The sequence below is a fragment of the Gallinula chloropus genome (genome assembly GCF_964237585.1).
Source record: "Gallinula chloropus genome assembly, chromosome: 17".
NCBI classification, from domain to species: domain Eukaryota; kingdom Metazoa; phylum Chordata; class Aves; order Gruiformes; family Rallidae; genus Gallinula; species Gallinula chloropus.
In genome coordinates, this window is record NC_140102.1 from 16027972 (window position 1) to 16043922 (window position 15951).

General features: G+C 50.1%; 1 protein-coding gene across 2 annotated transcripts in view; it reads right to left on the minus strand.

Moving 5' to 3' along the window:
- The window catches only part of LOC311198211 (ATPase MORC2-like), a 61525-nt gene that overhangs the window by 9422 nt on the left and 36152 nt on the right, over positions 1 to 15951 (minus strand). For both annotated transcript variants that reach the window (XR_014617687.1, XM_084272111.1), the window contains exons 11-16: positions 11326 to 11408; positions 10401 to 10486; positions 6630 to 6770; positions 5962 to 6116; positions 5710 to 5838; positions 4149 to 4254 (exon numbers count right to left, since the gene is read on the minus strand). Coding sequence is in view for 1 of the 2 variants with exons in the window: in XM_084272111.1 (XP_084128237.1) it covers positions 4149 to 4254; positions 5710 to 5838; positions 5962 to 6116; positions 6630 to 6770; positions 10401 to 10486; positions 11326 to 11408 (700 nt within the window). In the remaining variant the exon portion in view is untranslated. The remainder of the gene's footprint in view (positions 1 to 4148; positions 4255 to 5709; positions 5839 to 5961; positions 6117 to 6629; positions 6771 to 10400; positions 10487 to 11325; positions 11409 to 15951) is intronic.

Consider the following 15951-nt stretch of genomic DNA (forward strand, 5'->3'; position numbering starts at 1 on the left):
TACAGAAGAGTGGGGAGTGTCCCACCCCACTGGTCCTCTCAGATGCAGGACCCAGGAGAGTCCTTGAGAGAGGAGGAAAACACAAGCAGGAAGTACATGGAAGCAGACTGGCAAAATCTCCAAACTTCTGGCTCAGCAACTGGCCATTGGGAACGTGTCCAGAGGAAGAGGAGGGGACTGAGGGTTCCCAGGCTCATCTCCTGTCACAGAACAGTCACAGACAGACACACCAGGTCAAAGTCCCAGGGGTGACTGAGACAGGAAAGCAGCAGCACCAAGAAAACTCTCGCACAGGGAAGGAATCCCACTCCTGTGCTGCCCTGGAGCCAAGCTGTTACCAACTCCAGCAGCCTGAGGAGAGGTGATTTTATCAAAATCTCCAATCCTGAACCTGCCACCTGATGGGCTACCCACTCATCTGTGAGATACAGCCTGTGATCAGCTCAGGAAGCAGCATTTCTCCATCAGCCTCCTCCCAGCTAGAGCCCTTCTGGGGCGTTGTCACACGAGCCATCACTTCCCTGGCTAGGAAGGGATGTCAGCCCTGCAAAAGAGCTGCCTGGCACCACAGCTGCAATTCCCAAAGATAAAGCTGAACAAGTGGCTCCACAGCACGTTTCCCAGTAGAGAAATGCCACCTCCTGTGCCACTGATGGGCTGGGGCTGAAAGCATCCTTAGGTTGTACCTTACAGCCAAGGGAGCATGAAAGCACCCTGAGTTCTGCTGACAGGAGAGAAATAAGACTCCTGGTGCCATCCAAACCCAGAGACTCCATCACTGGGGCAAGTCAGAAGAAAGGAATCACCTTAGAGTCAGAACAGACACCAAGTCATCTGTGATGCTCAAGGACACCTGAGCCAGAGAGTCATCTTCAGCTGGTGTTTCTGGCATGGTAAATGCCTTTTAGGACCCAAGTGGGTTTCAGGCAGGGAAAGGCAGGAATGTGAGCCTCACACTGGGGTGTGACAGATGTGTTGTCTTCTCTGTGTGGTGCCACATAGTGCTGAGCCCAACATAAACCAGCCCTGGAAGGGATGACTGCTTTACATGACAGAGGTGGAGAAGGGCATTCAGCTCCTGTGACCCAGGACAACATGCCACCAGCAGAACCTGGGGTGGTGAGCAAATCAGAAGGATGGGGAACAGCTCAGTGCCAACAACAGACACAATGCAGGCAGACAAAACCATCACATGGTCTTCTGATGCAAGGAAAGAGTCTGAACACCAGCTCTGCCAGTGTTTCATTTTCACCTTGGCTGTATGGTTCTGCACAGACCCTCACAGAACACTGGCTTGAGGTCTCCCAGACATGGTGGCAACAGCAGTGCTTCCCAAACCCTCAGTCTTCCTTCAGCCAGTACAAATACCTGGGCCATGTGGTCATGACACAGAGATGAAAATATCCAAACGCTGTCACAAGGACACAGCAAGAAACATCAGGTAGTATAGCATGTGGAAGGACAGGAACTGCAAGGAAGCCCTGCTTTCTACCAACCACACCAGAGAAGTGCCAGTGCCACTTCTGTAGCAAACCTTTTGCCCTCTCTAAAAGGACACAACTGCACTCACTGCTGGAAAGTGCATATGAGCCTACTCAATCCAAAACCACCCTGGAGTTATTTGTTCTCCCAGAGCAACACTCCTGAGATCCCATGTGAAGACACTGAAATGACCAGAAGTTTGGATCCCCTGTCCAAAGCACCTCACCTGCCATTTCCCACCACCCTGCCAGGGATGTGGGATGACATGGTGCATGTGCCACACTGTGGAGGTGCTCTAGCTCACTCCAACCAATGTCCCAACATGTTCTCACATAAAACACAGCCAAATGCCTCCAAATTTTCAAGGTATTACAAGCAGAACATTTAAATTCTTCCATTAGTAAATGAAGTTCCTGTTAGGTGACATGATAAAAAAGACCATCTGCACAGGCAGAAAAGAACACAGAGAAAACAGTGAATGAGGGAACCTGAGAAACACCCTTCCCTGGCTACCCTCAGGCCATCCCAGGAGCCACCACAGCACATCCAAGGCAATTCCCACAAGCCCAGAGACCCAAAGGCAGCTCAAGGAATTCAAGTTAGGTACTTAGAGGAACAGATACCCCACTGGGACTCTTGCCAGGGCTGTTTCAAGCCAGCCTCAGCCCTAATGTCAAGTCAATGGCAGTGGCTCTCCAAAGGACCTTTTGGACTGATGGGAGGAACGTAAAGCAGGTACAGGAAGGGACTGAGATGATTTGGGGAGAAACAAAAACCAGAGAAGTAAAAGGCTAAAAAGGGCCAGTTGTACATAGAGTTGGCTGGTCACTACACTGGTCTTTGTAGAACACTCTGCTTCTAACCCTCTCCCTGGTGTGTGTGTGTGGGGGTCTGAGTGTCAGCAGCTGGAGCAGGACCACTGGCTGCACAAGCCTATATGCCACCAGCTGCAGTGAGTCCAGGTGTGCACCTGGATGTGAAAAGAGGGCTGAATCTAATGGGGACTTTACTGTCTGGAGTATTGTGAGTGTCAGATGTGAGGTTCACAGCACGTGTTGGGCCAGCGAGGGAGCAAGGGGAGGGGTTGCCTAAGGGCAAGCCCACAGGAGCTGACTACTGGAGGGACTGGTGAGCCCTGCCTGACTACTGGAGACAGGTCTGGGGGTGTAGGCAAAGCTGTGGGTGCCTCTAGGCAGGAGGCACCTGGGAAGATGGAGAGCACACCTAAGGCAAGATGCTGGGAGGTCTGTATGAGTTACCTGCCTTCCTGTACCCCCAGCCCCTGGGGCTGCAGGCCTCAGGGCTTACCTAGCCCAGTGCAAGGAACCAGGGGGTGGGCTCCAAGGGCCAGGCACGTATTTCCACTCATCAGCCAAGAGGGAAAAGGCTGAAGCTGCCAGTACTGTTAGTGTGAGCCCTGCACGTTCCCCTGTGTGGCTGTGCACAGCCTACCTGTGCTCTACTAGCAACACACCCCCGGCCTCACTACTGCTTCCACCCAGGGGATGGAGGTGTGGCTGCCTCTCCTACAGCTTTGGCCCTGCCCCAGCAGTGCAGAGCATCCTCAGCACACCCCCAACTCCTTGCAGCCCCACACCCAAACAGCTGGAAAAGCAGGGGAGTCGGTGTAAGTATTCTTCCAGTGCCAAAAAGGAAGAAGCCAGGAAGTCCAAACTTCCCAAGCAGCAGCACCAACACTTCTCTGTAGCCTCTTCAGGCACAGATGTTGAAATTTTTATTGCAATTAGAAGTTACCACCTGGATTCATTTCCTTTCTCTGTGAGCCAAGGCACCTGAATTAAGGCTGAGCAGCGTCCCTCTTAATACTACAGAGACAGGCATCAGCTCCCAGTGCTGTCTCTCCCTGGAGAAGCAGCAGCCTGCAGCAGCCACTGTCCTCATTCAAAGAAATGACTAGATTGGACCTAAATTTGGGAACTGTGAAACACATCACTGAAATTAATTCCTGTGTTGTTCCCTCAAGGGTGCAAAATGTCCCTCTTGGGCTCACTGCAACTCAGAGGTGTTGCTGCCATTTGTGCATCTCCTGGGTTGGAGCTATAGCAGCAATAAAGACAACTGCAAAGACCCTACTGACAACACCCTACTTCTAGCCTGTGCTGGCTGTTCTTCAATTGCTGCCTGTGCTACCTGCACTGAAACTGGTGAGCATAAACTCAGGCTGAAGTCATGTTCCCAGTGGCAGTGCAGAAAAACCAAAGAAGAAACTTTATTTCACCAAATCCTGATTAAAACTAATGGAAGGAAGGTTTAGATTAGATATCAGGGGGAAGTTCTTTCCAGAGAGAGTGGTGAGGGGCTGGAACAGACTGCCCAGAGAGGGGGTGGGTGCCCCCCCCCTCTGTGCTGTCCTGCAGGTATTGCACCCCCAAGCCAAACAGCCCACAGGGGTGCCTGAGGCTGTCCCTCCCCAGGGACAGGGCTTTGCACACTCTGCAGTTGGGGTATTGCACAACTGCCCAGCAGTGTGTCAGCTCCAAACACACACCTCACCACAGCTGTTTCACAGCCCATGAGCAGCTCTGAAAGGTACAGGGTTACTGCCCATCCCTCCAATTGCTCTCAAAGAACAGCTGACCAGAAAAAAACCCCAATGTGCAGGGAAGGTATGCTGTGGAGAAGTCTTGATGTTAACTGACTCTTACCTGTTCTGCTCAGGATCAGGGTTCATAGAGCACACCCAGCTGTCAGGGTAGTTCTTCTCCACTGAACTCAGCTGGAACGGGAGCGTTCGCCACTTCAGACACAAATCTGTGAGACAAAGACTTTGCAAGTCACAAACATGCAGCCTGAGGCATAGTACCATTTTTTTTCCATAGTGATTCTCAAGCTCATTTAATGCCCAAGGACCACACCAATTTCCAAAGTACATCCAATGATACCAGCACTAATGCCCAAAGGGGAAAAAAAAAGAGAGAGACACAGGATATAGTGAGGCAAATCTTGCTTCACCATCATAAAGTGATTGGAGAAGACCTCAAATCTCATAACAGGACATCCACAGAATCACAGAATGGTTAGGGCTGGAAGGGACCTTAAAGATCATCATGTTCCCTCTCATCCTATCATTACATTCCCTTCTAAAAAGCCCCTCCCCAGCTTTCTTGTAGGCCCCCTTCAGGTACTGGAAGGCTGCTATAAACCCCCCCCCAGAGCCCTCTCTTCTCCAGGCTGAACAACCTCACATAAAAATCTGATGATGCCTGACATCAACCAAGGCCAGAGTCACACTTGTTGCTGCAAGGACAGCAGGTACAGATCAAACTGAACAGCCAGTCTGTCCTGAAATCACTGCTCACCTCAGAAGCCAGGCTATGTCTTACTGATATGAACACAAAACATGTCAGAGATTTATCCACTAAAAAAACCCCCACATTTATGATCATTTAATAAGTTTTAAATGAACCAGGAAGACAGATTTGGCTTCCAGAGTATTGCTGGCCTACCTGGACATCAACAGCTTAAAAAAACCCCCAAGTTTTGCAAAGAAAATGCAGTAAATCAGGCTCTGGAAGGACATCAACAGCAAAGGACAAGAATGACAGGAAAGCCTCTCCTCTTTGGGAGGAATTTTGAAAGGACTGATAAAACTGTCAAGGCAGCAGAGCCTAACAAAGTAATTCCACACCACTGGCCTCCCACTCCTCACTCCATCCACCTCTCCGAGTCTTGTGTGGAAAATGAGGTGGAGGGAGTTTGGTGTGCCTCTATTCTGAGATAAAACAGCTGTGTTGAAATCTCCCTTACACCTGTAAGGTCTTAGCCAGAGCTGTTCAGAGGTGCATGGAAGAGAACTTGCATTGAACTTGGGAGTCACCTGTAAACAGGTCCCTTGTGTGCTCACACATGGCCAGCACATCAGAACACGTTAGGTGGCCACTTCCCATTGCCTACAGGGAAGATGGGATGGGTGGCTTTAGCCAGTTCCAGTTCCTATGACATCTCTAAGTCCATTCTCACCACTGCTGCTGGCCACACCTGCCCCATGCTATAAGGGCACCTGAAGAACATCCCAGTTAGTACTCCACACAGGAAAGGAACCTTATGTCAAGGGGTCTAAAGGTACCATCAAGTGCAGAGCAGCTCACAGAAGAAGAGAAGCCCTAGAAGGTGATAATGATGGTAAAGCTCTTCTCAAATCTCCTAAGCTGGTCCTCACTGGCAGCTAGGAGTCCCTCCCCCCTTGCCCAGGGAGAGCAGACACACCACACTGAATGGTGGTAGGGATCTCCATGGCTCTTCGGCGCTTGTACCGCAGTTCACTCGATGGAGGCTGGTTCCAGTTTGCTGACAAATAACCAAATTCATCCCAGAACTTGATGATACCTCTCTGGGCTGGAAAATAAACAAACCCCCCAGTCAGTATGGAGCCATGACCACCAAACCCATTGCCCACACTCTGAGCTGCCCTCTGGCCTCCAAAGTTTCCCCTTCCAGCCCCTGGGAATTGCTTCATACCTATAGCAACATCTTTCCAATACTGAGCCAGATGGTCTCCCATGGCCTTCAGCAAGTGTCGATACTCTTTGGCATCAGCAAAGTCCTGTTTATTATGGGTTGGCTCCAGAACTAAATAGGGTACATCCACCACACCTACCACTCCACCACACGCCCTGGAAGAGGGATACACAGTCACAAGCATCAGTGCACTACCAGGTCCCTCAGAGAAACAACACTGAAAAGAGCAGGTTCCCCACCCTTGTCAAGCCATCCATTCCTGCAGCAGGACTGGGGTTAATTTATCACCTCTAAATCCCTCAAGCTGGCAGACAAAAAGCCAGCTGGGCTCCAGTGTTTGTATTTACAGTCCAAACCTATTCTCCCCCTGTCCCCAGAACGATGCAGGATTGCTACCAGTCAGCCCCAAATACCATCACTGAGCACAAGAGCCTTGGGCTGCTGCAGAGATTACCACAGCCTGTGTGGACCAGCCTCTGGCAGGAAACCAGGGAAATCTTCAGCAATATTAAAACACAACTTACTTTTCATAATGCAAACTACAGGCTGACAAGTCAAGCCTCGTGCTTGTGAAGGATGATTACTGCAGAACGAGCATAACCTAAGAGAGATGCAGGAACACACCAGGCTTAAGGGAAAAGATTGCTGAGAAGTCTCTGGGAACTCACATGCCACCCTCCAGCTGTGGGCCCACCTTCTCATACATCTTGATCAGTCGGCTGCAGTTGTAGATGAACATCCCATCCAGCTCCCGCCGCTCAATATTCACACCAAAGATAAAGCTCAGCTCTTTGGGTTCCTTCAGTGCCCTGGGAGAGAGTGAGGGTGAACCCCAGGGATGGTGAGAATAAAGCTAATTACCATCCAGCACCTTGGAGCATCACAGGTTTACTCACAGCTGTCCTGGAGTCTGCTAGTGCTGAAAAACCAGGAGCATCTGCTGAATGCATGTCACATGAAACAACACCCCAACTTTGCAATACAAGCACCAGTTTAGGCTGGACAGTATCTGTTCAGATAAGGTAAATATTAATTTGGATGTATTTTCTCCTTCAGGAATGAATTCTGCTTTTTATTTCAGCTCTGCTTGTTCAAAAAAGTGACAGGTAACTGGTTTTCTGGAAGTATCATTGGGTGCAGACTGGTCCTCTCCAATGCTATTTCACTTTGTGTTCTCCACATGTATTTCCCTATGCAAGGTAAGCTATGGGAATTCATTTTTTTGATGCAAAATTACAGTCTTGATAGTCATATTCTGGGAAAGTTCTCACCAATTACAAGTTCAAAAGCTTGAAAATACAACACACAGCCCAGGCAGAACTTTTTTTTCCTGGATTTGTACCATTTCTGCTTTATCTGAGCAGCAGGAGACTCCAACAGAAATTGGTCCCAACTATGTTTTGGAGCACATATGGATTTCTGAATCTTTGATTACCATCAATTGTATCTCCTGAGGTACAGAAAGCCTCAGGAGACTGAGATCTCTTTGCATTATAAATCAAATTGTGTCCCTCAGACAGAATTATTGCTCTTCAACAGACTAAATCAAGAAGGTTCCACAGCTCCCAGGAGATCCACCCTGAGGACTTCTCAGAATAAGGACCCTCAGGTTCAGGCTGAAGGTATCAAAACAAACTGCAAAGCACAGGCTGTACCACTGCCATACCAATCCCTTTCATTTTTGACCTCCCTTATTCTTCCCCCCCCCCCCCCATCAAATTCTTAGCACTTAATTGCTTTATCCCAATTAGAAATTTGACTTCTCTCTAAGTGATTAGTTGAAGATAGTGGAATTCTTTAAAATGATCTGTTGGCTGTCTACTGATAGCAGCTTTGAAAAGAACCCAAGCTGTGCATGCATGAGCACTGCACAATAATAATCTGCAGATAGAAGAGTCAAGTCTGACTTAACAGTCACACAGCTCAAAATAACCCCCTGAAATAGATTCATTTCATGTTTGCTTTCTGTTTGAAACCATCCTCCCCCTGCACAGATGTTTCAGTACCCTGCAGTGCACCTTCCTTTAAAACCAGGACTAAAATAAATGAAGAGGAAAACATCTGGAATAGTAGTTTTAAATAACTTTAAACCTAAACCTTTGCCAAAATCAATGGAAAGTGTTTTTCTGCCAACACAGAAACTGGGTGAGATTGTCACCCCTTTGGCCTCAGCTCATCCAGGTGGATTTGAGAGCATGAGCAGGTGCAGTGAAACACTCAACTTGGGGTTAACTTTCTTTTTCTAACATCTGGAAAAGGATCTAGAACCTTAAAGGTCAAGTAACAAGGGGCACTCATCTACAGAGCAGGAAGGGCATCTCATCTTTCTCTGACAGGAGAGTCAACCATCCTCCAAAGCAAGGGAAATCCAGCCCCCCAGGATTTTATTCCTAGGACTTTAGTATCTGTCCTATCCACTGGATTTATGACCTAACTGTAAACAGGCTTTGGGAAACAGAAAGAAGTTCATAGAATCATAGAATGGTCTGGGTTGGAAGGGACCCCAAGGATCACAGAGCTCCAACCCCCCTGCCACAGGCCTGGAGCTACACAAGGTTGCCCAGGGCCCCATCCAACCTGGCCTTGAACACCTCCAGGGATGGGGAATCTACTACTTCTCTGGGCAGCCTGTTCCAGCACTTCACAGTTCTTTCATTCAAGTGCTGAGCACCAGAGAAATAGCAGCAAACTGGCCCAGGACATTCTCTGTAACTCAAACCCTGAGAAGCTACAGAAGTTGTTTCGTACAAAGATTTCCTTTTATTCACATTTTCAGGAGTTTCTTCTGTTTTCTGCATCAAGTAGATGCTTTTGGAAGAGCCTGGCCCTCTGCACTGTGTCTGATTACTGGTGATGAGCACAGGGATGCAGGGAAAGCCATTCCCCTGCCCAGGAGCACAAGTGGCCATGTCCACACAGAGATTGAGGCAACAGACCTTGTCCTCTGCCCTTGGGTGGCTGTGTGTTGGCTGTCCCATACATCTATTTTTCTCATCATCACATATTTGAAATCTGACTGTATCTACAATGGGGGTATCCTTCCAAACCAGATGTCTTACAAACCTTAGATTTAAACAGAAAGAACTGCTCCAGAAGACCTGGAATCTCTCCTTTCCAACTAGTCAATAAAGGGCACAGAGAAGCTGTTAGAAAAAAACTTTGTATTGTTGGAGTTCTTTGTGGCTGTTCAGCTGTTTTTAAAAGAAAAAGTGTTTTTCCCACTGCCAGGAAGACCAGAAGGCCAGTCACAAAATTTTACCTTGTGCATTGTTGTCAAAACATAAATGAAAAGAAAAACTGTCCATGGAAAAGCACAGGGAAGCAGAATGAACCAGCTTCTCCCAAGAGCTCCTGCGTTCTTCAGACCACAACTCTGGCACTTCTAAATTAACTTTGTATTTATTTATTTGTAGTATCTTAAGATACATTAGATGTATCTCTGGCAAGAAGTCTGGGAAAGTTCTGACCTAAGCAGCCATGTAAAGCAACATGCAAAACCCCCAGGTGGGAACAGAGAACTGGTACATACAAATCCCTAACCTTCCAAGACTCTCAGCACTGCTTTGAAGAACGTTTGTTTCTGGTGATGACTTGATGTGTGAAATGCATATGACAAATTTGCAAAGAATGAAATATTCCTGTGAGCACATCACTAGCAAAGTTAATTGCAACCAGGAGTAAATTACAACAATGCCTTGGGATTTCACATTACTGGCTATAACAGAACTCAGGGAGCTTTTAGAGAACATCTCTGGAACTCTAAAAGCCATGACATAGAATCATAGACTGGTCTAGGTTGGGAGGGACCCCAAGGGTCACAGAGCTCCAACCCCCCTGCCACAGGCAGGGACACCAACCTCCAGGCCTGGAGCTACACAAGGTTGCCCAGGGCCCCATCCAACCTGGCCTTGAACACCCCCAGGGATAGGGCATCCACCCCCTCTCTGGGCAGCCTGTTCCAGCCCCTCAGCACTCTCTCTGCAAAGATCTTCCCCCTAAGATCTCATCTCACCCTTCTCTCCTCCAGCTTCACTCCATCCCCCTTATCCTGCCATTATCTACCCTTTTAAAAAGCTGATTCCCCTCCTGCTCCTCTGCTCACACAGTCTGTATGTCATTGTCACTTGCTAACATTTGTTTGAATCTCACCTGCAGCTGGAAAGCAAAGGAGTGAAAAAAGCAACACAAAAAGCTAGAAGAAGCCTGACAAGCTGACAGGCCCCAAGAGCAAACCAGCCACAGCAAAAGGTGTCTCCCAGCAAGTAAGAAGGAACCAGCAGAAGCCACCGCACAGGGCACAGACGATGGACACAGGGGTCAGAGCTTTGATCTGAGCTGCTCTCTCCACCACACAAGCACAGTAGGAGAGACCCCTGAGCCCATGGAGGGAAGGGCCTGGGAAATCAGAGCCACTGCATTTGAGCCCCCCCTGCACTCACCGCTGCTTGGCATCCTTGATCCTCTTCTTGACGTCCGCCTCCCGGCGCATGGTGATCGCCGTGTTCTGCACTTGACGTAGTGTCACCTGCAAACAGGCACTGCACAGTGAGCTGCTGCTGGGAAAGGCAGCACATTCACTCACCTCGCTGGTTTTCTCCCCCCCTTGAAGAGCTCAGAAAGGTTTTACATGTAAAGAATTCCTCAACAGCTGAGGGTGACTTTCTGCATGCCTTTATGTTTAGGGCAGCACTTGCTGCTGGGCTGCCTGAGCATCTACATGGTTGGTTGGAAGAAAATAGATGTTTAGTTACATGTAGACAAGGTAACTGTAACCAGAGGGTAATAGAAGCACAGGGACACAGCCAGGGTGCATGGATACTGCTGTTTCCATTAGGTACCAATACAAAGTACAGTATTTTAAGCTGGTGTCACCTGCTGACCTGGCCTGGTGACCCTACCAGCCCTCCTCCAACCCAGCAGTGGGCTGGGTCTCAGCCTTGCCCCTGTCAAAGAGCAACAGCACTGCTGGGAGGAAGCAAACAGCCTCCAATGCTTCAGAGCCAGCTGCCTCGGCATGAAAGAGAAACAGCCAAAAAGCACCCAATTTCACTTCTGTTCAAATCCTGCCTGTTCCCTGGGCTCTTCTGCAGAGGCTGCCACACAGTGAAGTGCCTGGGGGCTGGGGGTGCCTTCCCACTCAGGAGATACTGGAGGTTGTGGGCAGGGGAATGTCAACATGCTTCCCACTTGGGCTGGAAACCACATGTGGATGTTGATGGGCATCCAGTGGTGATGCAGAGACGCCTCAACGCTGCTGCACTTCAGCGCCAACTGAAGACACCTGCTTAGCTGCCCAGCCAGCACCACCCCAGAGCCAGGGCTCAGTGCCTAACATGTGATGTGCTGCCAGAGCTGCAGGCTCACCCTGGACTCCCTGGTGAGGTCCCCTCCCAGGCGCAGCTCCAGGGCACGGGCTTTGCTCTCCGCCTCGCGAGCCTTCTCGTCCGCTGGAACAGAAGGGAAAAGTATCATTCAGCACACAGAGAGCATCCCAAGACCAAACACAAGGAGATCAACTGTCAGACAGCCTTTGCTGAACTGCCAGGTCCATGGGGAAAAGGTAACACAGAAAGGTACAGGGTAAAACCTTCTGCATGAGGGGCACCACTGGCATAGGACCTTGAACTTGCTCAGAGGTCTCAGTGAACGTGGGCACAGCAGCACTAGACCCTATAAAAGAGTCTCCAAAGGAAGGATCCACGAGGAAGTTAGCAAGGGCATCCCAAGAATAAGGACACAAGTGGCCCAGACTCTTCTCCCCAGAAGCATAAAAGGCAGGGAAAGGTTCTCACAAAACAAAGGCTGAGTTCAGGCTTGAAAAGGGGTCACAGAGAGGCAATTGCAGAGATGAAGGTAAAGGACTACTCTCAGGAATGTTTTAATCTTTGATAACTGATAAATTTTGCCTGGAAAAAGACAACTCACAAAACACAGGATAGTGTTCTGGAAACCCACCACTACACCTGTCCCTTCCACACTTAAAAGACATTCCCCAATTTACTCTCTCCCAGACTACCAGTAAGGCTGCCTTGCAGTAGGTATCCATTACCCTCACACTGCTCAAGACTCATTCAATAAATTCCATTTTCAGTGAGGAAATTCCTTCCTAAAATTCCAAAGTTGCTTTGGTAAAACTGCACCATATGCCTTGCACCATCTGCATCCAAAAGCACATTGGCTACACCCTGCTCACATTCCCCTTTCAGATCAGAAGCTTCTTCTGCTCACAGCTGTAAAAGAACTACAGGGACCTGTTGGAGTGAGTCCAGAGGAGGCCATGGAGATGGTCTGAAGGCTGGAACACCTCTGCTCTGGAGACAGGCTGAGAGAGCTGGGGGGCTTCAGCCTGCAGCTGACAAAGCTCTGGGGAGACCTTTAAGCCTCTTCCAGTCCCTCGAGGGGCTCCAGGAAAGCTGGAGGGTGGTGGGCAACAAGAGCAGGGAGGGACAGGCCAAAGGGAATGGCCATCAGCTGTAGGAGGGCAGCTGGAGAGCAGATGGGAGACAGAAATCCTTGCCAGGGAGGGTGGAGAGGCCCTGGCACAGGATGCCCAGAGAAGCTGTGGCTGTCCCTGGACACCTGGCAGGGTTCAAGGCCAGGTTGAATGGGGCTTGGGGACCCTGGGCTGGTGGGGGTGTCCCTGCCCATGGCAGGGGGTTGGAACCCAGTGGTCTTTGAGGTCCCTTCCCACCCAAACCAGCTCAGCATTCTACAAACCAGCTGAGTATGTCATCTTCCTCTGTTCCCCAGGCCATGAGGTACATGGGGGTAAACATGGCCCAGCAGCTAAAGCCCTTCTTGGGTGAGGAAAGTTTGAGCTGCAGTTGTCACCTGAAAGCACCAAACTTGGCTACATGTGGAGGGAGACAGAGAGGAGCTGCTGTGACCCAGGTTGGGGCAAGGCCCTGCCAGCTCCTGCAGCCCGTGGGGAGAGACAGAGACACAGAGAGGAGAGAGAGAGAGACCCAGACCGGAGCAGGTTTGCTGGGGGGGCTGGTGACCCCGTGGGGGACCAGGCTGGAGCAGTCTGGGCCTGAAGGACTGAGAGACACTCTGTGGTTGCTGACTGCAGCCAGAGCAGTGCCCCACGCTGGGGCAGCTGGGGAAGAGCTGAAGCCCCGTGGGAAAGGACTCCCGCTGGAGAAGCTCCTGGAGGACTGTCTGCTGTGGGTGGGACCCCAGGGTGCAGCAGGGGAAGGGGGTGAGGAAAACATCTGGTGAGGAACTGACCCAAACCCCCAGTGCCCCAGTCCCTGCCCCTCCCTGTGCCACAGTGGGGGGAAGAAGGGAGCGAAACCCTGACTAAAGTGCAGTCTGCTGAGAAGGGAGGGGTGGGGGGAGCTGCTTTGAGATCTGGTCCCACTTCTCATCCCCCGACTCTGGTGGCACTGGGGGTGCAGGGCAGGGGCATCAATTAGAGAGTTTTCTGTCCTTTATTCTGTGCTGAGTCTGTTCTGCCCGTGACACTGACTGCAGAATGATCTCTCCCTGTCCTTAGCTCCACTCCTCAGCCTCTCAATAGATATTTTCTCCCTGTTCAGCTGACAAGGGGAGAGATGGAGTGACTTTGGTGGGATCTGGCCTCCACCCAGGGCCAAACCACCACAAGCACCACTGCAGCCTTAATGAACCATAGTGATTTCTAACAGAAACAAGCTGGTACAAATAAAGTATGGATGGAAATGCTTACATCCAAGATGGGTAGAAGAAATGATAAAGCACAGGTTCCAGCTGACCAGAGGCTCACCAGTGTGATGCCTATCCACAAGATGGGCTGGAAGAAGGAACAGGCCTGTTGGTCTGACCTTAGTGCTGGGAAGCAGCTCATCTCAAGTGTGCTCACAGGGCAGGTGCAAGACAACCAGGGGATCAGGCTCAGGCAGCATGGGCTCATGAAAGGCAGGTCCTGCTTGACCAACCTGGTCTCCTCCTACAACCAGGTGACCTGCCCAGTGGTAAAGTGAAAGGCTGTGGCTGTTGTGCACCTGGACTTTAGTAAAGCCTTGGACACTCTCTCCCACAGCATTCTCCTGGTGGCTCAGGGCTTGGACCAGTGCACTCTTTGCTGGGTACAAATCTGGCTGGATGTTCAAGCCAAGAGAGTTGTTGTGCACCATCCAATTGGTGGGCAGTTACAAGCAGTGTTAGCCAGGGCTCAGTTTTGAGGCCTGTCTTGTTCAGTATCATTATCAACGACTTGGATGAGGGTGTTGAGTGCTCCCTCAGTAAGTCTGCATTATTCTATGACACCAAATTGGGCAGGAGTGTTGATCTGCTGGAGGGTAGGAAGGCTCTGCCAAGGGACCGGGCGTCCTGGATCAACGGGCCAAGGTCAGCTGTACAGGGTTTAACAAGGGCATGTATCTGGTCCTGTCCTTGAGTCACAACCACCCCCTGGCAGTGCCACAGGCTTGGGGCAGAGTGGCTGGAGAACTGTCCAGCTGAGAGGGACCTGGGGGTGTTGACTGACAGGCAGCTGGACGTGAGCCAGTGGTGTGCCCAGGTGGCTGAGAACACCAACAGCATCCTGGCCTGTATCAGCCGTGGTGAAGTGATCCTGGCCCTGTACTCTGCAATGGTGGGTTCAGGTTTGGGCTCCTCACTACAAGGAGGAGACTGAGGTGCTAGAGTGTGTCCAGAGAAGGGCAACAGAGTGGTGAAGGGTCTGGAGAACAAGTATGATGAGGAATGGCTGAAGGAGCTGCCCTTGTTTAGTCTGGAGAAGTGCAGGCTGAGGGAAGACCTTGTCATTCTCTACAACTACCTGAAAGGAAATGTAGCCAGGTGGAGGTCAGTCTCTTCTCCCAGGTAACAAGTGACAGGTCAAGAGGAAGCAGCCTCAAGTTGCACAAGGGAGATTGGATATTAGGAGAAATTTCTTCACCAGAAGGGGTGTTAAGAGCTGGAACAGGCTGCCCAGGGAGGTGGTGGAGTCACCATCCCTGGAGGTATTTAAAAAAATGTGTAGAGGTGGTGCTTAGGTGTGGGAAGTGGAAAAGCAGCCCTGGAAAAGAGACAGTCCTGCTTGTTGGAGAGAAGCTGCAAAAGCCTGACTCAGTGAAATGTAATCATGCTGGATAGATTGATGTAGATGTAGCTTGAGACAATTAATATAACTTTAATCTGTGTATTTTAAGAACAGATTTGGTTTGGATTTCAGTAGAATCTGGCTGTGACTGTGTGGGGAAAGCAGCTACAAAACTGAGCCTTGAAGCTAGTGAAGATGGGGACTCATAAATCATGAGACTAACGACCAATTAAGAGACAGAGTATATCTTGTTTTCAGTGAAAAGGAATGTGGGTTTGAGCTCAGATAACCATGGAGAAGAAACATAAAGAGCACCCAGCCTTCATCCCTGAAGACACCAGAAGACCCCCTGAGTGTCCCTGAGCATGCTCTACCTGGGAGGAGTGAATCTAAATGACTTCCTGGGAATAATCTGCATAACCCTGCCTTTTTTTAGCAGTGATAGTGAATATGCAGAGTTCATCTGTCTCAACAGGAGACATCTGGCTTTAAACTGCACACGGGCTGCATGCCCAGCGCTGCAGGGAAGGATCCCTGCTTCACAGGCACCGAGGCTCAGGAGTTCTGATTCCAGCTTTCTGAGGCATCAAACCAGAGAAAAAGCAGGGAAGAGCTGTGTAGAGCTGTGGATTTGTGCAGGGAGGTGGCACGGTGGCTCTGTCATGGTAAGGAAGGTGCAGACAGAAAGAAGCCCCTGGGACAACCTTTTCCATAGGAACATTGTGGTTCTTGTATTCATGAAGAGTTCAGAGACCTGCCAGGAGGCTGCTGCCTCAGCCATGAGAGGGGATCAAGGTTTGACCAGCTGTTATTCCAGGTGTCTTCCATCCACCCCCATCACAGCCTGTGCCTTTCACCACGCCGCGCTTGGGGACAGGACTGGGTGGCTGGGCAGGGCAGTGCTGGGTTCCACTCCACCACCTTACATGAGCTTTCCCAACCAGAACAATTCTGTCATTCTA